This window comes from Poeciliopsis prolifica, unplaced genomic scaffold (assembly GCF_027474105.1).
Source record: "Poeciliopsis prolifica strain line A6 unplaced genomic scaffold, Auburn_PproV2 SCAFFOLD001, whole genome shotgun sequence".
Classification (NCBI taxonomy): domain Eukaryota; kingdom Metazoa; phylum Chordata; class Actinopteri; order Cyprinodontiformes; family Poeciliidae; genus Poeciliopsis; species Poeciliopsis prolifica.
Genome location: NW_026562376.1, coordinates 8,349,178 through 8,371,755, shown reverse-complemented (window position 1 = coordinate 8,371,755; position 22,578 = coordinate 8,349,178). Strand labels below are relative to the sequence as shown.

Sequence of the window (22,578 nt, the reverse complement as noted above, 5' to 3'; positions counted from 1 at the left end):
ATCCAATTTGTAAAGCAACACTTTCTTTAAAAAAGTGACTTTCTGAATATGTGTGTGTTGTTTTATAAAAAAAAAAATCACTTATTTCAAAAAATGTAAATATTACAGTTAGAATTTTTTTCTTAGATTAAATACATATCATTCTATGCTTATTAAGAGATCTGTTTTTTTTTCTCTCTCTATCTATAGGTAACGCTGTCAAATCACAGCCAGCCTTTTATCTGCTCTACCATGACAACCATATGACAAGATTAGAAGTGAAACTCTTCAGTCTCCTTGGTGGTTTTCTGATAAACTTTTCTTATTTGAAGGGTGTCCTGTCTTGTGTCTGGTGTCTTCCTCTAGTGCGCTCCTGATTTGAAATATAGCCTTACATAATGAGGGAGAAAAATAGAGCAGTGTTACACCTCTGAGCCAGTGTCAGCTAATCAATCATCTGATCACGGCGGGCATGCTTACTCTACACACTGCGCATCCGACACAACCTACCCCGTCGCCTTCTCGGCAATGTGACAGCAGCATAATTCATTTTAACTCAAAAATTAAAGTGGCACTATCAGACATGTCCTTGCATCTTCTTGGATGGAATCAAATAGTACTGCTTAGTAATGAGACTTTATCTGTGTATGCTGCAAGATTTTTAAACTTATTCTTGTGAAAATTTGCAACCTTGAACTGATTCACATTTTGTCACATTTCAACTACAAACTTAAATTGAATTTACAGTTGGGGGAAATTCAATGTTTTCAGATGTTTTTTTTTTTTTAATGACAATCTGAAGTGTGTATTAGGTATGGAGTGCATATGAATCCAGTCACTTTAAAACTTTTTAGGAACCCCCTTCAATGTCATGAAGGTTGCACATCTTTTAGCGTGCTTCTCTACCAGATTTTAGTCTGTGGGCAAATTTTTCACAGACAAAAATATTTGCCCAATCTTCTTTTAGTTTTCCCACACACATATCATTTTGCATGTCTGACAAAGAGTTAAGTTTTAGTCTCATCTGATCACCATCTTACTGCAGGGGCACATTTTTTCAGTACTTCAGGTACCAGAGACTTTGTTCCCGTTTCCGTTTTTTAGATGACTTTGACCCACGTTTTACTTTTCCAGCCTTGCTGCTGAGCATGTAACAGGCGATACATTTGAATCTGGGGTTCGTGCTGTCATACTGCAGTAAGTCAGGAGGTCAGGGAGATCTGGAGGAACTGAAGCTGAGCAGAAGGAATGAAAGCTGGCCTCTTCACTTGGCAGTAAGATATTCATTCTGGCTTTCTTTCAAAAAACCAGCCTTCAGCACAGCACAGCTCCAAAAGTTACATCATGATTATCTTGATGACTTACATGCAGGAGGGCTGTAATGGAAACATAAAAACTGATTCCTTTTGACATTTTATATTATTTAGTGTGCCATACTTTCTGCAAAGATTCAGTGGATTTGTTGTCTTGAGATGAACAGATGAGTTGAATCTTTGATCCTGGACAATAGTCACAATAAACCGAGCAAACTCGCCAAATATGCAAGAGAAACAAGACATTTTTGATGGATTGCATTTGTCCTACATTAAAAGAGTAACAAGTAGTTCATACTCTCACGTGTTTAAAGAAAAGTATTTTTAAAAAATGTGACATTAGGAGCCATGTATTTAACAAAAATGCAGCAAAAGTTCAGTAACAACTTAGCCAAAGGAGCATATTTTTTTTTTAATTCTTCCATTGCAATTGCAAGGGTTAGTAGCAAATGTTGATTGGTCATCAACAAGTAAAAGAGCCTATATATTTACTATAGGTTTGTGTGTGTTTGTTCAGATGTAGTGTGTGCTATCACAATGTCAAGTGGGACAGAAATCAGCTAAATCATGTAGAAAGGAACTGAATGGAAGAATTTTATACCATTCAATTAATCTATTTTGATAGTGAGAAATATAAAAATTTTGAGCACAACAGCTAAACTTTTAAAAAAAAATCCCCCATGTATATTTACCATGCAGTCTCTTAGAAGCCTGACAAAGGGGAAATGGAATAAACTTCCCATGTATGTCTCAGATTTTGGAGGCCTCCCTTAGACGGTTACATTTTTTAATTAATGAACTAGAGAGAAACTAAAAACATATGGCTCGTTTGGAACTTTTACCAGCAGACAGTCAGTTGTTTTTAATATAAACTTGATAGCCTAAATAAGAGTAGTTGCAGCTGGACAGACCCCAAGACTGCTATGATAATGCACTTTGCACAGAGAAGACCAAAGTGGAGATGTTGGATTTAATTTCTAACAGCACTATTAAACAACCAAAGACACAGTGATGGGGTTTGATGATTGGCTATCAGTCACAGGACTCTGACACTTTCCAAACACTGATACCGAATTATCTTTATCGCAAGTTATTCTGGATTGAAGTAGGAGGCTATCTGTCTGACAGTATTATCATTTAATATAGCACGCCCACGCAAACAATCATATCTACAACGGAGACAAAGAATCAAGTTGCGAGATGACCCCAAACTCACAGAAGGCTCCAGCAGAACCACTGGAAAAGAACAATGACATACCTCAATAAACTTCAGCAAGATCTTCCTAAGGAGGATTCCTTCTGGTTATTCATTACTTTACTCTCAGGTGTGCTACTCATCTACTCCTTCTGAAGATTTGCTGAAGTTTTCAAAAGGGTGACCAGAGGGAATCACTCTTTCTGTTGGTGTGACAAACCAAAACCAAAAGTCATACCAAATGTTTTATCATGCTGTTGACATATTCATAGAGGTTGGAGATAAAACCAGAGTGTTAGTGATGAACATTCAAATTTGGGGCACAGAGAAAGACAGAACCTTTTTCTATTGCTAATACACCTGTAACTTTCATTTTTCATCTGCTTAATCAGACATATTTAATATGACAATAATGGTTTTTCACAGTACTTTGAATCATCACTGTTGTCCTTAGTTAAAATGCTAAATGAATGTGCCTGATGTGTCAGGGCAAAGATCAATATATGCATATCCTCCCAATATATGTATTTCATTCATAATGTCACTAACTCTAAATACAAACCGTCTTAACACTGAGGTAGTTGTTGCCTCTTCTTCTGCCTATATATAAAAAAAGATACAAACATCCACTGAGAAAATTATGATCAGAACAACTCGTCTTGGTGTCTGGATCTACCTCTATGATTTCCAACAAATCCTACAAAAGCATTTTACATAAGAATTTGAGAGAAGACGTTGGTTCAGTTAGCTGCCAAGTTCATTCACAGTGTGCTGTGTCCAACAGGACTGATATGTTTATGGGTTGCATAATCAGCAAATATATAAACTTAGTCTTAAAAACTATCGTAAGACTTGTGGTGTGGAAAGTTTTATGAATTTAAGTTTGTTTCCAGTTTTGAGTATTTAAAGAGTACTACTGTCAAAATTGTTAGGAAGTTGATGCCTTTTAAATGTGAGGCAGTCATTGCCAATGAGCAATGACTGCCTTTAGCTGTGTAAAGGGGAAAGGTTTATATATTATCCTGTTTAAATAGACTTTAAGCAAAATTGTATGTAGTCTTAACTGGAGAATTAAACACTGGCAAACTTCCCTTAAAGAGGACTTTGTGAATTTTCTGAGTAAAACTCACAAATGCTCATGAATTTTAAACAGTTTATTGGTTAAATCATCACTAGTTGTTTTATGTGTTCTTCAGCAGGATATTTGGTTTACGCCAAACAAAACCAGAAATCCAAAGGTATAAATTGAAAATAGGTCTTCTGAAAATTCAAATAGGTAGGATGTGAAAATTTTGTTGTATGAAAATTCAGAGCCACTTAATTTTTGATGAACAAATAACTGTGTTTGAAAGACAGCTTATTCACAAGAGAGATACTCAATAGATTTTCTTTCTTTTTTTTGTTAACCAAAAACCGAGAAGAAGTTAACTTCTTTTCTTCAACACGCCATTAAAGCAGCTGTTTAAAATTCGTCTTGAAGGGGATAAAGCATTTGACTTCGTCACTTTTATGACTTGTGTGAGCAGTCTGCTTGAAGGGCAGGACCATGTCAAAGTCCACGTGCCTTGCTTTGAAGAGGCGTGGTTCCGCTGATCACATGCAGAAAGCATGGTGCTTGCAGGTTTTTTTTCTTTCCTTTTTTGCGCAACAAGCGGTGCATGAATTCCGCTTCCTAGAGTGACGTTTGATGGCAGCCACAGACAGCATTGTATCTTGAAACGCATTCTCTCCAAAGCGCTGTCAGCTCCCTCTTTTATCAGGCGGAGCGGAGACCCGCATGTTATTCTGTGAGTAAGGGGGAAGAGTTCTTTCATCAGCTCCTGCAGACTACTCATATATGCAGTCGGCTCCTCCCACAGGGGGATGTTGGAGATTAGGATGATGGTGATTTTTGATGAAAATAATGAACTGACTACTGACTAGTCCCGTTTGAATTCTTGTGCATTAGGATGGACAGTTTCATGTCTGAAAAAAGGAAGCTTGCAGACTGCTGTAGTGAGGCTCAGCCTGCAAAGGCAATGCCCACTAAAGGAATTTGCAGTGAATATTTCATGCACCTCTGCAGCTTCTGGCTAATTTTGCAGATAAGATGTTCCTAGCTACAAAAGCTTTGACAAGAAATACAAAGATAGAACGAATAAATGATTTACAGTGTAGTTTTTACAAAACATCACTGATATTGTAACTTGACATACAGTGTAATGTTTAAAGGGAATGTTTTTAATCTTGCAATAATTCTGTAATGATGTTTTGTGATAGCTTGGAGTAACTTTAAGCTTCAAACGTAAGAGGACTTTATAGTGCAAGCAAAAAAGTATCATCTCTTGATTGATTTAATATCTAAATGCATGCATTCTTTGGAGAAGGCTGCGTTGCATTAAATTACCCCAGTTCTCATGTAAAACTGCACAGGGTCGATCAGCTTGGATTACTTTCAGGCCTACCATCTATTCTTCTGCTATTGACAACCTCTCCCTCTTAAGCTTGCATGACTGGAGCTCTCACTAGCGCTGCTAGTGGACAATCAAACCTACACACCCACCACCAGACAGACTCGCATTTCTCATTTCTTACTTCTAGTCTAAATTAGATAGCAGGACGTAGTGTCGGAGCTCACAAGATCGCAGAGAATTAGTTTGAAGCATTAGCATTAGTTTGACAGTGAAGCCGAGAAAAGGAGAGAAAAAAATCAACATGGAGTCCCCTCCAGATCCAGCGAGCGACCCGGGCAACAGCGCTTCGGAGCCGGCTACCCCGGTCAGGGAAACCCCGGTAAACCTGGAGACGCTCCGGAAAGCGGACCATCCAGCCCCGGTTCGAAAGCAGACCTGCTCAAGCACCAACAGAGGTAAGCGAGCAGCAATTTGACAGTTTCGGCGGGTGAGGAAAGCGGAGCGATCGAGGCACATTTTAATCCAACTTCAAAATAAATCAAATCGCACAACCTCCGAAATAACTGCACCCTGTTTTAATTCACCCCGTTGCTTTTTAATATATATATATTTATCCGTGCAAGCGGGGGTATTTGACCAGTTTGATTGTCATTAGGGCTTTGGTCGGTGTATGTATGTGTGCGCTGCTCCACTGACAGGCAAAATCATGGGGGGGTGATACGGTCACAGATGTCACATTTACTCCGGCTGCAAGATTAATCAATTATCCAGGAACTCAGAGCCCACTAACTAACAGGAGCTGCTCCCCCTGCACAAACAGGCCGAGCTGCCCGCTCCGGCGCTATTTTGTCAAAGTGTCGAAAGTGAACTTTGGGGAAACTGTGGGTTAGTTTATCGATCAGTCCCGAACTGTTCGGTCGTAGGGACGTGTCCTCCGCCAGTGCCTCACGCAACGTCGTCTCGCTGGGTTTTCACTGATTTAGGCTGATCCAATGTGCAAAAAACAAGGCGCCCCGGCAGCTGGATTATATACTATTGCAAACCGAAAGGTGCTTAACATTATTATAATTATTATTATTATTTTTGCTATCATTAATATTAATATTATTGTTATCATTTGTAACCTAATACGATTCAGCAATAAGGCGGAACAAGCCCTCATATGCCAGCCCGTGAAAAAAGTCTGGTTCTTCTTACATGATTTATCCATCACGTCCCGTCCATGTTGTACAGTACAAGACAGTATGTTTAACCACACCCCCTCTCCACTGTCTCCAGTATACAGACTAACCGGGCTCGGCCAAGTTCAAAGAAATAAGGATTTCTCTGCTGATTCCCAACAAGCAGAGTTCACATTGCGCTAAAGCGAGCGGTGTAGGTGGGACAATTATTTCATTGAACGTCGGGTTTTGCATGCGTGTACTCTCCTCCTGTGCCGCGCGCGAGGGGTATATTTAGAATGTGATATGGTGAATGTGGAATGTAAGCTGGTTATGTAACAGGTTTAGCCATAAACAGAGGCGCGCAACCGAGAGCAGGAATCATCATCATGATCGCGGACCTTGTTCACGCTTAAAGAAGAGTGTTCACCCACTCCTCGGCTCCTATCACCGCGGTTGCTTAATTTAAACATAATAAAAAAAAGGGTCTCCACTTGTAATACCCCTCTTAAAGGCGAAACTGTGGAACTTTGTGGGCTGGCGCGCGCTGCCCGAGCGGTTATGTAATAGAGAGGCCAAGACAGGTAGTTTGGAAGCTTCCTGGATTGATTTCTTCCTTCACAAGTTTTGACTTTGAGACACTCCTAACCTGCTGACCCATATTCACCCCACCCTTTTATGCACAGGATTAAAGTGCGTCTGGGAAAGAAAAAGACAGAAAAAAAAGAATGCCTTTGGTGTGTTATGTAATGCTGAATGTGGGGAAAAAATAAGTGAGACAATCTCTGCACTGTGGAAATATTTTTCTCATCTCACTAAAAGTTTATCTTTCCCTTTTTACAGAGACTTAGAGTGTATGATGGCTACCGTGGGCAGAAAATTGCTTCAAATAAGTGTTAGGAAAACTTTTTGAAAACTTCAAAAAGTCAAATGTGCCTGCTGAAATTTCCTGATTAGTTTGATATCTCATGTGTTAAGCCTTGTTGTTCATTCTGCAGTACTTGTTTAACTTTGATGAAGTCAAGTCAGTTCTTTTCTTTTTTCTTTCTTTTTTCTTGTCGCTGCCACTTTTGGCATAGAATTCCAACCTTTTCTTTTTAAATGGGCTCATCTAACTGTTGAGATCATTTTGCCCAGTCGGTTTACCCTTTCTGCGAGGGGAAAAAAAGAGGAATGAGTTGTGACGAAGTTAAATGGCATTATTGACACGTTTTAAAAAAACTATTTTAATGATGTGGCATGCAAACCATTTATCTCGCTTTGAAGCAAACAGCTATGGACTGTTTATGGCAACAGCTGCTTTATGGTTAGGAAGCTCAGCTTAACAAGTGAGCGAGTTTGGCTTTAGCTGAAAATAGTTGAACAGAATATGAGCTTTTAACATGAAGGTGGCATGTAAACCTTATCCCTGGCAGCCACAGCCAATACATGTTCACTGGTATTAAGAGATTTGTCAGCTAGTTTAACTTTTGCTTTAACATTGTGACTAAAAGCAGAACAAATCTTTTAAAACTGTTGTATCTAAAACTATTAAATATATTTTATTCTATCTACTTATTGTATGTAGGACATTTCCCTCACAAAAAACAGCTAAAAGGCAAATTGTAATAGCAATTACATCTACCTCAAGTTTAAAATGCTCAGTATACAACCAAGTTTGACTTTAATATTAGCACTGCTAAATTAGTTAAAGCAAAACATAAACTTTTAAAATGAATTTAATACTCATTTTCAAAGGCATGTACCTCTTTCCTGACCATTGTAGCTAAGATGTGTTGTTCATTAGCAACCTCTGTGTTAAGAAACTCCTGTAGCATGCTTGTGTTAGCACTGACACTTAATCTGCTAAAGCTACATAGAAGCTTAAATTCTTAAAATTCTCAACCACAAGTTCTACTACTTTTACTAGCTTTTTGTAAGTTGATGTATGTATTCCCAGCACAGTCAATACAAACATATGAGCCTGTTCTCTACAGGACACCACATGACAAAAATAGTTAGTAGCTGACTAAACCAACATCAACATCAGGTTTAGATGGGATTTGTTTCCAAAATAAGGTAGCCAGGGCCTTTTGGATTTACTTACCCATGATTCATTGCTCCAATGTTCTAATAGTAGGAAATTACTGCAGTTTTTAGAAAAAGCGATGTCAAATGTAGGACAGCAAGGAAATATGCTGGACTTGTAAAATATTTTTTGGGGCCACGGTTCTGGACTCGATGTCCAAGCCTTTTCAAGCACACCACCTTAATAAATTTCTAAGATGATTGTAAAAGATAATATACTCTGTGTAAAGATGTGAAACTGCCTGTTTGCTCATTTCACAACTGATATACAGCCAGAAATTAGGCTGTAGCTCTAGTGTCTAGATATTCATTTAGTGGGAGTTTGTGTTAAACACACAGTGCTGAAAATTTGCATTTGTGTGCAGTTGCATACCTAATAAGAAAGTAAATATGTTTCGTTTAAAGGCATTCAAATATGTAGATAGTCATAATTTCTTTAGCAGCGGTTTGTGTTTGCTTGGCATAGTGATATATTTATAGATTTAATTTTAAAAAATTGCACTAGGTACCTGCTGCCTTCTGATTATGCCATTTGCTACTATTTTAAATCCTGTCAAGAGTTTTTGCCTGCTGAAATAAAAAAAAAGGAAAGATGTTTTGGGAATTGGATTCATAGTATAAAAATAACACCTGATGCTGCAGTATAAAAATATTATTTCTCCTTTTTAATGATCGTTTTACGAGGCTTTATCCTGGAGTCTTATTTTGGGGATGTGAAATTAGAGCTCTTAGCTTATTTTTTATTTAGATGTTATGGACACGATTTGGATAAGCAACAAGAACTTTGAAGGGTTTTTGTAGTTCTGTCGCACAAAATCTTAGGGCATTAGCGTAGAGGTTGCATGCTACTGAGGTGGACAATAGTGTTTCTTTGACTGTGGCATTCTCAAATTCTGGGAATTTGGACTCTTTTGCTTTTGGATGGAAGCTACATGTACAGCTCGGATAGATCCGGGATTTAAAGTTTCATTATGTGCTACGTTAGATCAAGTTTCCGTCCTCCTGTGTTTTCAATTCTAACAAGCAAGTCAAATAATAACTTCATCAGCTTCCTTTTGTTCGTACCATTCAGACACTTAAATGTGAACCGTCATCCCTCTCTGACACAGTGCTGCTTCATAAATGGTTACAGCTGCTCCTCATTTAAACTTTGACGTAACGTCTCCTTGTTGTTTATGGGTTTCAAAGGTCAAATGACATTTTTAATGTACCGTATTTATCCATGTCTCAAGATTGAAACTTTAGTAAATCAGGAGCAATACTTTTTTTTTTTTGTTTGTTTGCTATAAAGACACACTAATTATGGTATCAAATAGACATTTACAATTCTGTTGGTTTGTCTTGTCTTGAGAGGAGAATGTAATATCCAATATCTGGTTAAATTTTCATTTAGCAGTTTTTAACTTTACTTTGTAAATTGTGAACTTGCATCTTATCAAGCATGCATAAATAGGCTGAAATGTGGTTGTGAAAGGTTTTATTTTAATGTTCAAAATTTCTTTCATATAACAATTTTTGATGATTGATTAGGTCACCTTTTGTGTGTAATGATTTTAAATGAACTATTCACATGCCTGAACTTTTGTGACACAATCAATGCAACATGTTTGAAAGTTGCATTTCTCAGATTTAATGTTTAATCAGAAAAAAACATAAGCACCTATGTATGCAACCTGCACCTCATATATAAAATCCAGCATTTAAGATACTTTTCTCACTGTTAGATTTATGTAATCTTATAATGAATTTATGGATATAAATTCAAAATTGACTGGTTTCATTGGTTATGTATTTATAATTGGTAATTAGAGCTTGTCTGTTACATGTACAGTCAGAAATACTTGGGCAACGAAGTCCAAATTAATATTCCTTACATTTAAACACTGGAATTAAAGTTTTTATTAAAATGTTTATTACCTAAATTAAAATGTTTATTACCTAAAGAAGATGTAAAAATACAATACTTTCTAATAGCTATTTTGTTTGAAATGACTTCTATGACATCTTTTGTAGCCGCCCCTCAAGAAAATCTGCTCCACTCAAAGTCAAACATCTGGTTGAGATGTCTTGTGGCATCTTACACTCTGCTTTCAGAGTAGCTATTGTTTGGATAGCCAGACCTGGGCATGATCACATTTGGTTTGAATATTCTCCACTTGTAGACAATTCTTAATACATAGGAATGATAGTTTTGTATCAGTGATTTTCTCCAAATCGATATAAATTGTGAATATTTATATTGATTGACTCATAATTTCAGAAAATATTGAAACCCATATTTCAAACGGATTTAATGGCACTATTTTTTTTGTCTCTTCATAAAGAAACATGATGTAAGAAGAACTAGAAATGCACAATACATCAGAAATTCATAATTTAAAACACTGGGAAAATTAATATGTAATATATATTATTTACATTTGCTACTTGGTTAAAATATGCTTTTAGTCTAACATATTTTACAATCTATTATTAAGGTGTAGTGCCTTAAAAATAGAAAAATGAGTCTAGAAGAGCAAATGTATGATGTACCAGAAATACCTTTTTGTAACATTAAATTTATCCTGAAAATAAACTTTTGACCTCAAGCATTGAGGCTGGGAAAGTCAGGAATGAGTAAGTTTTTTTTTTTTTTTGTTAGGTTAGTCAGGCAACTTTTATTTTGGTTTAACATTAGAGAGTTTGCCCCTGGAGGAACAGGCGGGAGTTTAACACTTTTTTTTTTATCTATTATTGAGAGTAGAGCATTTGATCTTTCTCTCGTGCTGAAATCTATTCAATGAGTTAGGATGTGGGAGTTGTTAAAGTGTTTGGTACAAGGGAAGCCGCATAAAAAGACTTCATGAAATGAACAAAATGCTTTAGAAAAATTTAACTGGTCGCCCTTGACTCATAAAAATACTAAGACACTTAGAGTATGTTATGCTTTTTACACTTTACACTAAAAGTTGCTTACCATCTGCAAGAAACAATTGTTTGAGTTCTTTATTTGACCCATGAGGGAGTCTACATATAGAACTATTTTATCAAATAACATATTACTGTTTCCTTTAATATGTAACTTGTTAAAATTTCCAGTATCTATATTTTGTGCAATGTGATGCAAAAAAGTTAATTTACCAACATTCAAATGACATCCATGTGATTTTAATCAGGCCATTTTTGAAATGTAGGACATTTTGCTGCTATATTACATAGCCATTTGTTGTCTGCTTCATTATAAACTACCTTGCAAAAGTCTATAAAGATTTTTTTTTTTACAATTTTACTCTTCTCACTTTATTGGGGTTTGTTAGGATTTGTGAAAGATCAACACAAAGAAATTATGTAACTTTTAAGTAGTTCTCCTGAGTGTAAGTTCTTTATGAATGTAGCCAATTTACAAAATCCTCAAAAGTTGTTCACTAATGTTAGGGGACATTATTAAACACAAGTGTTATGAATAGGGTTGGGACTTTAACACATTCATTTTTACATAGTGCTAAAATTTTTAATACAACCTTTTTTGCATGTATTTTTTGTTTTTACATACAATAGTCCCGAATCGGAGCCTTTGTGTTGCATTTCTGATACACCCATAAATTTGACAAACAAGCAACATCTAAAAGCAACAGTAACGGATTTCTTGGCCCCCTGAGGGCCACCTAAAGTGACTGGCTGGTTGAGCAGAGCATTAGTCAGAGAAACATTGAAGAGACCAATTGTTACTTGAGAGGAGTTTCAGAGGTCCACAGCTCAGGTGGAAGAGTCTGTGGACAGGACATCTATTAGTTGTGCACTTTACAAAGAGTACATTGAGGCAAGAGGGAAAAGAAGACAGCAACCTTTGAAAAAAAAAGTCCTGTTTGGATCAAGAACACAGCAAATGTGAAAGAATGTGCTCTACTCAGATGACAAAAACAGAACTATTTGGCCTACAAGCAAAATGCTATAAATTCAGGAAAACGTACACTGTTCATCAAGCTGCAAGGATGGTGGAAGCAAAACTGCCAGACGGTAGACTTGAGACTTGACACTTGACACTAATAATCTTTCTCGTTAAGCCACACCTTTAATTAAATGGTTAAGATCAAGGAACATTCATGTTGTAATGGCTCAGTCACTCTGCACCTCCATTCAGACTATTTTGCAAGTCTTGAAAATTGTTCTAATGCTCTCAAGACACAATCTGACTGAACATAAGCTACTTTGAAGAGGCACACCTCTAACCTCTGAATGAGTAAAGTTGGTTCACAGTAGGCTGTGAGTACAAAGGCATACAGCATTTTTCCAAGGTTGATTTTTAGCATATGAACCTTGGATATGCTACAACACTTCCTGCCAGACTCTCGGATACTAAAAGTTTTTATGGATGCTTTTGCAACATATTATACATACGAAAACCACTGTGATAGAATTATATCCTTACTCAAACTTTAAACGACGAGAAAATTTGTTTGGATTTATTTTTGGTGAAGCTTGAACAAACTAAAGTGCAACCTCTAACAGGCAGTTCTAATTAAACAAACTCAAGAAACTTAACTGACATCAGTGATGAAAGTTTTATTCCACTGGGACGGTTTATTTTGGAGTTTGAGTCACCAGTGACTTAACTGGGGCTGGCGAGGAAATTTCAGCTTGTGACAGACACCAGATTTGATTTGAAATCTCCAGTGGTGATTGAAGGCTTAGATCTGTGGCCCATTTACAGAAGTTTGAATCTTAGATAGTAAAAATTTGAATAGTTTTGACCGGAACTACTCCAGATGCATTATTGGAGAGCGTTAAAGGAGTCTAAATTTAATGTGGTACACTGTGACCTAAGTACTGGTTGGCTTCATGCAGCTCTGTGGCTCTCTGATATGAAATGGATTCCTCAGAAGAGGACGAAAGGGAAAGAAGTGGCAAGAGCAGTATAAGGGATTGCTCTGAGGGTTTCTTATGTCACATCAAGTGCCAGGCCTTTCACGTTTCCTCTATTGTGGGTGGTGGAAAGCCCCTTGAGAGGGAGGTAAGCCCCCTCACATGGAAAATCCTAGTGGACAGGAAGTTTGACCCAACAGTATCTTTCAAACTATCTTTCTTTTGGCTTTAAACAACAGAAACTAAATGCATGTTCATTCCGCTTGACACTGTTTATCAAAATTCATTATCTTAAACCCAGACAGTGTGCATATCCTTAGAAAAACCATACACAGTCGTTTTCTTTGCAAAAAGTATTTATATTCATTAACATTTCCACATCTTTTTCATGCTACAACCAAAATCATCAATGTGGTTTTTATGTAATACGTCACCACAAATTGCTCCTTATTTTTCACATGAAAGTACAAAAGGCTCCACAATTAAAAAAAAATAAAATGTTATGTACATCGACATCAGGATAATGGGCTGGTTTGTGTTTGTATTCAGTCCTGTTTCGAAAAGTAGCCAAGAGGTGCATTGTAACTCTGGAAAAATGGCACTAATATGTTTTTTAGTATGTTTTTGTTTATAATTTGTACATTTATATTTTTGGTGCCTATTTTTTTTTTCAATATTTAAATTGTTCTATATTTTGTTGCACTATTACAGTAAGTAAGCTGATTATACTTAAACTACATTTTAGCATCAAAGTAGCACACGACATAATGAAATAAATTAAAGTGACAAATAAAGACAATTTATTCATGATTTTGAAAGGCTGCAGTCAAGTGTAATTTAATTTTTCTAAAATTTAAATATGGAGTATATGTAACATATTTTTCACAGGTTACCTCATTCATTGTTGCTAAGATTGTAGTTAGAAAAAATATTCAGTGACATCAATCAATTGTGAACTGTCTAGATATTAATTAAATCTTCTCAAAAAGTAGTTTCTTTAAATAGATTTTGTGATTGCAATGTCCAAAACACTTTAGTTGCAGTTTTGAACATGCATATTCTCCTGTAGTTCAAATAAACGTAAGCTTTTTCTTTGCATTTTACTCAAAATTATTGTAACAAGGTGTCACTTTGTTTCAAAATTGATTTGTTCTTGTTCTTCTTCTGCAAGGACAAATAAACTGGTCGGAGCAAAGATGCAAAGATGGATAAAACTTTAAAAAAGGAAAAAAAAAATAGACCAAACCTCCTTACAAAATTACAGATTCCTTCCACTTCAGCCAGCTGTGCACTACTTTGCGATGGTGTATCACAACAATTTGCAATATAATACACTGAAGTTCCAAGTTGTAATGACACAAAACGTGAAAATGGTACAAATACGTCTTTAAGGCTAAGTATATCCAACTTGTAGCTCTAAATGCAGCCCGCAAGATACTGACATTGGTTGAAGACTACAAAAAGAAAGCAGCATTTTAGGTTTTTCCACTGCTTGTGTATATGTTTTATTTAAAACTCTGACAGCTAACATTGTAAAACCCAAACTATATTATTCAAGCAGCTCAACCAAAGAGCCTCTTAACAACTGTTTATTTTGCTTTCTGTGGGGCTTTCTGAATGGCTCTCTGCCTTCCTTTAAAGGTGTTGTTGAATGAAGGAATATCAGATCAGATAAAAAAAAATGTACGATCTGGAACACAGCAGAACAAGCCATATTCTTTTTCTCTATCTTAAATATTAAAATAATTTACTGATGTCTACACTTAAGGCTTTTCAGAGTTTTTTAAATGTAGGATATTATTGGAAAATATGAGTGCTAACAGGAAGTTCCAAATAATCTGTTTGTGCTGTATTTTTCATCTGAACCCTTCCAGTTTTTTATTTAAAAAAAATATATATTTCTATAAACATTTTTACCTTTTAGAAATTTCAAGATGTTTTCCTAGATTTAGTGGAATTAGTTATTAATTTTATTAATCTCACAAAGTTTACCAAATATATTTTTATTTTTTAGATGCATAGAAGAAAAGATATAAGTTGAAAAAGAGTATAATTTCTGATGGGTTGATTATTTATATTGGAATAACAAGCGCAACTTAATCTCATAAATAAAAAAGAGGGAGATACAGATCCGTCCCCTCCAGGTACTGCCGGCTCTTAATCGAATTAGCTCCACTCGCAGGCTTGTCGGGCTCTTCAAACACCCCTGGTGACTTCTGAGTGCAGATTACAATCAGCTACTATTTTCAGCCTTTGATTAAAATCTGGTGAGGTTGGACAGAATTTATTTGAGAGGAGAACTAACTAATTATTAACTTTGCAGCCCATCTTTCTCTCTCATTTTTTTGAATTTTATCTGACTAGTTTTAAGGGCCAAAAGCCTAAGATACCCTCCTCCCCCACAAAAAACATGTAATTCTTAATATTTTTAGGTTTCATGTAAAAAAAAAAAAAAAAAAAAAAAAAAAAAAAGTTTTTCCTTTAGATTAAGTTAACAGTTGAAAGTTAAGGAATCTAGCTGGTCGTTCAGATTACCTCAAAGCAATTCTTACTTGATAAGATAATAGAATATTATCACAATTGTTCATAGCTCACACAGCATATCACAGAAAGATTGTTAGGCACTTGTCAGTGACAATTCTGCTTCTTTGTTGCTTTTACAAGGCAGCTTTTGAATACGAATAAGTCACTAATGAATATTTGCTTCTTGTGTGTAAGAACCGATTACTTTAGGAGGCGTAGGGAGAGAATGAGTGTGCTACGATGGGGCTCAATCAGTGTTGCACTGCTGCACTGCTTTCTGACAGTGATTGAAAGACGGAGTCACTCTTTGCCATGTGTGAGTCTGCTATCCATATTCACTGACAAATATCTCCTGTCTGATCAATCAATATTTGCAGCTTTATTCAGTAATTTAGTGGGTAAGAGGCAATAATTAATGCCGGACTGGGTTGTTAAAAGCCTATTTTTATGTGACAGACCAAAATAGACAGGATACAGAAATAGGAAGATTAAATCTTGTGGTCGACATTTCTTATAGACCTCACTATGTACAGATTACAAACTTTGGATTTTTGATTAACTTGGTTGGCTCTTAGTTGGTTTGATTTCCATATCGGAAGCTTTATTTCTTTGTGGATTATTGTTTATATGGTCAAGACGGCCACATTTTTAGAAAATGTATAGATTTATTAAAGTTTAAAAAATCAAAGGAAAAAAATGTTTGTGATTTTGCTCTATGATGTTTCTGTAAATATATTTCTTCCATCTCCTTAACATTTTCCTCTCTTTTATGACTAAAAATATCTGCAATATTCATCTAATGTTTTCCAGGGTTAAACAATTGTGGGTTGTGATGGTAATTAATTTCTGCTTGCTCCACTTGCCATGTTTGGGTTCTGCTTCCTGGCTCAGGCCCAAAGTGTCTTCTAAAAGACCCTCTTAATCTCTGCTAGGGACGGGTGGAAATTTGCACTCTTGTAATTGAACCAAATTCAAGTTATTATTAATTATGCACCAATCATACTGTCATACAATCCAGGTGTTCCTCAATGCTTTCAACTTTTTTTTTTTTTTTTTTTTTACTTTTTTACATTTTCTTTAGAATTTGGGGGAAGGTTTCAGTTTCATTTCTTCACTACTTTTTAACCTTGTGCCACCTATTGAAGCTGATATGATTAATTTGATTCTTATATTGGAACACAAATCTTTAAATTCTTATTTGCATTTGCAAGTTGGAAAACTTGTTGCATTTGCTCATTATTTTGCTCAGGTGACCAGACTAACTACTGCTGATTGGTTTTATAATATTTCCTTGAAAAAAACAGCAGAGACATGGCAACATAGATGTTTTAGAATGTGTTTTTGACCTGCATCACTATGGCTAGCTGTGATCTTGTCTCCCAAGTGAAAGTCTCCAAGTGAAAATCTTTCTGTGTCTTAAAACTGGTCATTGAGAGTAGCAGGTAGAAACTGATGCAGAGAGCAACTCTAGAAAACCTCACTTCTAAATATCCAAACTATTCCCTTAAATACTTGATCATCTTTGGCCTAAAATGCAGAAACATTTGCCACAGCTTGAAACTAAGGCTGCAGGCAAATTCCCAGAGAACTTTAAGGTGTGCTGTATAGCTCGGGGCTAGACCTCTCTTTGCCTTCAAAAGTTGTTTGAAATCATCAGCTCCACTCTTCACCTAGCAGGTAACCAGTGGAAAGACCTACATTACATGTTCAGCTATACTGTTTTGTCTCCCTAAATCTGTTAAAAGCATTGCTGATGAATTTTGAATGATTCCCGAAAGTGCAAGAGACTGGTGATTGATGTTCAAAATAATACGGTCAAAACATGAAGAGAAAGTGTTATTTTGCCATGTAACAAAATAAATGAACTTATTTGAGTCCTAGATTTTAACATAACATTTTAAAATAAAATGTTCCATTCAGGGAAAAATAAAGCATTGACTTTACTGAGTTTGTGCATTTTATTTCCACTGATATTTCCTCTTTGTGATCTCATTAAATTTTGCCAGACTGGCATTTAGTAAATCAGAGATGGAACTAGTTGGGTAACGTTACAAAAGCAGTCAGCTTGAGTTCTCACATTAGGACAACAAAGCTAAACTTTGACAGGCCTGGCCACTTATCTCATATGCATGTTGTTAAGGCCATGTATCATGTGTTGTTGGTGTGATTCCAGACAAAGAACACTGGACAGGAGAGATTGATGGTGGTGTCCAGAGTCAGGCAGATAACACCTGATTTGTGCCTGAAGGAGACTGGTCCAACACACTTGTCTCCTTGCCAACTCAAATGATGTAAAGGATTTGCTGAGGAGGTGAACTGTTCCTTTCCTCAGTGAAAATTCAGGGCCACATCTAGAGACGATCCCAGGAAGACTGAGCCAATGTGGCCCAGAGCGCTCGGCAGCACATGATCCATGCATCAGCCTCACCTGGGAAAAACTCACACAGGCATGGGGGTCATTTGTTTAGCACAGGTGCATCATGTCTCCACATCTCCCACACAGTCATGCGCACACATACACATATGGGAACACTTGAATGCATGCTCAGAAACATGAACATGGCTAAAGGCAAACAATGGATTGATAAAAGGCTGTCCGCTCGCTTGGAAAAAAAGTCCTAACCCCCTTGTTAAGATTTGTTGTCTCTTACTGTCTTTCTTCCGAGGTCAATAAAATATTTCTAGGCAAAGCAAAATATTTCAGATGACTCTGATACCTATAGCAAAAATCCAACAATTATTGAACAAACAGCCCAATAAACACAGTAGGGAGAGCATTTTAAGAAGTCTGAAACGGGATTAGTTTTAGCAATAGTCTCAAGATAGCAACAGTCTCCTAAGCTTCCAACATCTCAAGATTCGTAGTTCAGTCCATCCAGTCTGACTTAATTTGAACTATTTTGTAAAGGAAAATTGTACCATTACAAAGAAAACCTCTCCATATATTCACATTTGTACTGATTACTTGTATAGGTAAGTTGGCTCTTCTCCTAGGATGCTAAGCTGCTTATATAGATAATGCAGAACAATTTGGTCTGAATTATTCTGGACTGGTCACCAGTTCTTCAGATGTTTTGGCATTTGAAACCTATATTAAAAAAATATCTTAAAATAATAACTATGTCTATTGTCTAAGTCCAGGGAAGTGTCCATTCAAGTACTGCCAACTATAAGTGCCAGATTATGTTGCATTTTTCAAATATGTAAAATTATACTGAGAAAAAAAAGCATAAGTTGAAATAAATTTTGGAGTAGTTTTTAGATGTATATATTTTTTACTTTCTTCCACTTCTGCTATTCAAAAAATCATAGCTGTTGGGGCTTTTCTAAAATTCAATGGTTACATCACTTTTGTTGTAATTTTCCACCTATTAGTCACATCTCAGTTTCTCATTACCTCCTTCTAACAAAGTCTACAATTACACCCTCAAAATGATGGTGTGGCAAAAAGAAAAACGTTATAAAGAAAATCTGTTCCCTTTATTAATTCAGCTGAATGAGTCGTCCAGCTCAGGTTATCGGCGTGTGAAGCAGATGGTGAAAAGATAGTGTATAATAGATCTCGGTATTAACTGTAGCACATGCTGGGAATGTCAGTGGATGGCACACAACAGAGTAAGAGAGAAGGAATGACCTTCTGTCCAATCATTTACCCTTTTGTTCCCCCCCACACTGTTCTGAAATTACTTTGTTTTAGCCAATTAAAAGAGCTGGCTCAGGATCAAGCAGCCTGCCATTTTTTTTGCTCACCTACGCCCATGTGACATTATCACTCTGTCACAAGAAGAGACAGTGGTAAGTGGGGAAACTCCAGCATGGCACCATGCCACCTAAGATCCACTGTGTTCACTCAGATTAATGCAGGGAGTCTTGTCTCTAACTTGCAAGAAATCAGTCGGTGTACCTTTGGTCTTCCGAGTACACATTTAGAAGACCACTGTAAATTTACAGTGGAACAAAACAAATATAACAAAGTGATTTATCCCAACTCAATCCAGGTATGAATGATGATCTATTTCTAAATATTCACAAAATCTGTTTTGCCTGCAGTCGTATTGCCTTGCTGCTGATCAGGATAGCATATGCTGAGAAAGGGTTTTCCTTCCAAATCCTTACATGGCTCAATAATACAAAGACAGCAGACTTAACAATGCCATGGCAGTAAATGAATGAAGGACTGAAGCGTGTGGTGTTTAACAGCCATACGAGCACAGATTATGTGCTTGAAGGGGCTGAATTGACTGCCAGCAGTGACAGTTGGGCTGGGAGTTGGACAAGCCTGGGACGTGCAGCTCAATTCCTTTCGGATACACCACTGGGTCTAGGGGCTCGTCTTTGCAGCCTTGTGCCTCCATCCTGCCGCTGAAGCATTGTGGCCTGCCATTTGCACCCCTCCTCTGGAGGAATCGGCGGGCCCCTGCACCCTCTTGATGAGCACCCATTAAAGGCTGTCTTTGAAAGCGGATGGGCGCTTTTGAGGAGGAGTGTCTTTTACTTCCCTCCAGCTTGCCTGGGCTTGGCATTCATCAGGCTGCCTGGCTTTGCTATCCTGCCCACATGATGAAGCGCCATGGGGCTGAAACGTCTGTCATTTGTTTTATTTTCAAAAAATAAACTTGATGATTTACCAAAAAAAAAAAAAGCTTTTGATGATTATCTGGAGGCATATGGAGAATGTGTTGCAATAGTGGCATTTTAAGGGCTTTTTCAGGCAAGGAATAACAATAGGGTCAAGGCTTTTCTTAGGTTCCCCTTAGGTCAAGATTACTGCTTCTGTAGTTTTATGTAAAATGAACAAATCTTAAATGTGACAAATAATGAAAAGTGGTTGCATAGACGGATTGAAGGTCACAATACAAGTTCTGAAACTTGCATTTGTTGGTGCTTTGCATGGGTTTGCTTCATGTATGGTTTTAATGAGGAAATAGTATTACATCATAACATAAAGCTCAAAAAAGTTGATTTTTCATAATACTGCACCCTTGCAGAGGTGGTGAGAAAATATAACACACCAACTCTAATAAAAACATTTTTTTACTGTCAGCCACGAAGATGTAGATCAACAAAAAAAAAATGTGTATGCAAATTGTGAGATATTTTTACATCTGAACTTAAACTTTTTTTCTTGTGGTGATCTAATGCCACATGTGCTAATGCAATGCACTATTACAACTAATATTAACAAAGTTTGCTTTTTAACTTCAAATATTTTTGTCAGGAAGGTTTAACTTGCAGTGAAGAATTATATTGGTCTTTTTTCCACTTTGTTCACTAAACGTTCTTTATAAGTTTGAAGTAACTTTTATTGTGTATAAACTTTTGATGTTATCCTTGTATGTACTAGAATTGTTGTGAATTGGCGCTGTCTAAATAAACTGAATTGAATTAAACTAAATTGAATCAGTGGTGTGGAATTCAGTCAGGAATAGAAAATGGTACTTTTGCTGGGATATTCACATTTTTTAAAATGTTTTCATGTTCAAGTATTAACTAACTATGTTGGAAGGTAATTGCAATGCCTTCAGAATGACCCCCAAATACTCAGATAATTGTTGACTAAGTTTTTACCAAGTAGCTCAAACCACCAGTTTCAAACACACCAGGTGAGTGAATCTTTGTGTTCAGTTGGCATAACTTATCTTGAGATGAAATAATGATTGCAATGGAATATTGTAGTAATATTTGAGCCACAGTTGATTTTGCATCATTGGAGAACATCTGTGGTATACATGTCATTGTTTTTGGTCTAGTTTCAGTTTATTGTTAATGATTTTTTAAGCAATAATAATGAGGGAAAACGATGCAGCAAAAGGCACATTGAAGTGAAGAATTGGTTGTTACATTCATATCATTTACAATGTGACCACAGTAGGATCTGATGCTTCATTTATAAAGTTAATGGATGCACAAAGCTGTCATTTATCTAGTTATTTATCTCTCTGTTACCCTTGACCATTGCCCTGTCTTTTCACCCCAGAGGGAGCTGTTGTTCCTGTTGCCCTCTTCTGCTGTGGTGAACTACTCTCCAGCTCCTGGAGACTCCATTAGGAAGTTAGTCTTGTCCTTGGAACGCTTCTCTCTATAACTTTTGCATTCATTCACCCTAAAACTCTCCAAGTCTGTTTCACGTGCACTTCTTCTCCCCCCCTTCATTTGAAACTAGGGCGGAGGTCAGAATGGCAAATTTGATATAAGAGCTGACATGCTTCCACGGAGCACTGTGTCAGCTGCAAACAATAGGTTTGCAGGAGCTCTTATGCCGAATAAAGAATGTTCCATATTCCCAGAGAAATGTCCTCCGCTAGACATTCCCAAAAGACATAAGAATATTTGTCTGCATACATTTTTACCAAGCTCAGCCCAGTACACGACATCGGTTGAGGCTAAATTAATTCATCTAATGTTTGAGCAAATAAGTTATTTCACTGGAGGGAGTTGAGCAATGTTAACCTCTTTGCATGTTTGGAAGATTTGTCTTCAGGTACTAGATTTGGATATTAAATTCATAAATGTTTTTTGACTGTTTTATTCTGTTTTATTTCACTTGCTTTCCAACAAAGCTATCAAAAAAGTTTGTTTCTGACAGATTTCGAGGTTTTCTTTGTTTCAAACATAAACGTCTCAGATCAATGGGAGAAAAATAGTATATCAGAAAAAGACAGTGCAAAAACTTTGCCACTGTTCTGTATCATTGGGAAGTAACAGTTGGATTGTTCAGTAGTTGATTTGTTTTAATATGAGTAAGCAGCTTTCACTGCTTTGTTATATCACTAAATAAAACAGAACATCTTAATCTAGATCACAAAGAGGTGTATTAAAAATGGTATCACATAAACACACTGGTCTTTTGAGAAAGTGTACTGTAGAGTTGACACTGTCAAACTCTGATAATCAGGGTATGAAAGTATAGTTTTTCAAAGCTTTGCTCTTTTTATAACCAAACGTGACCTGAGAAGTAACAAAATACAAATCTATGGATGTTGATGTAAGTTTTATTTATTTACGTTGTCAGATTTATCTACTGTCAGTTGTCAACAGAAGCTTTATCACAAATTAGATTAATTTGCATAAAATATTTTAATTGGAACACTGCTCCTATTAAGTGG

General features: G+C 36.5%; 1 protein-coding gene across 2 annotated transcripts in view; it reads left to right on the top strand.

Moving 5' to 3' along the window:
- Positions 1-4,992: 4,992 nt before the first annotated feature.
- roraa (RAR-related orphan receptor A, paralog a) overlaps positions 4,993-22,578 on the top strand; it is a 199,008-nt gene continuing 181,422 nt past the window's right edge. For both annotated transcript variants that reach the window (XM_055038742.1, XM_055038735.1), the window contains exon 1: positions 4,993-5,335. In XM_055038742.1, the coding sequence (XP_054894717.1) occupies positions 5,182-5,335 (154 nt within the window). In that variant the 5' untranslated portion in view covers positions 4,993-5,181. The remainder of the gene's footprint in view (positions 5,336-22,578) is intronic.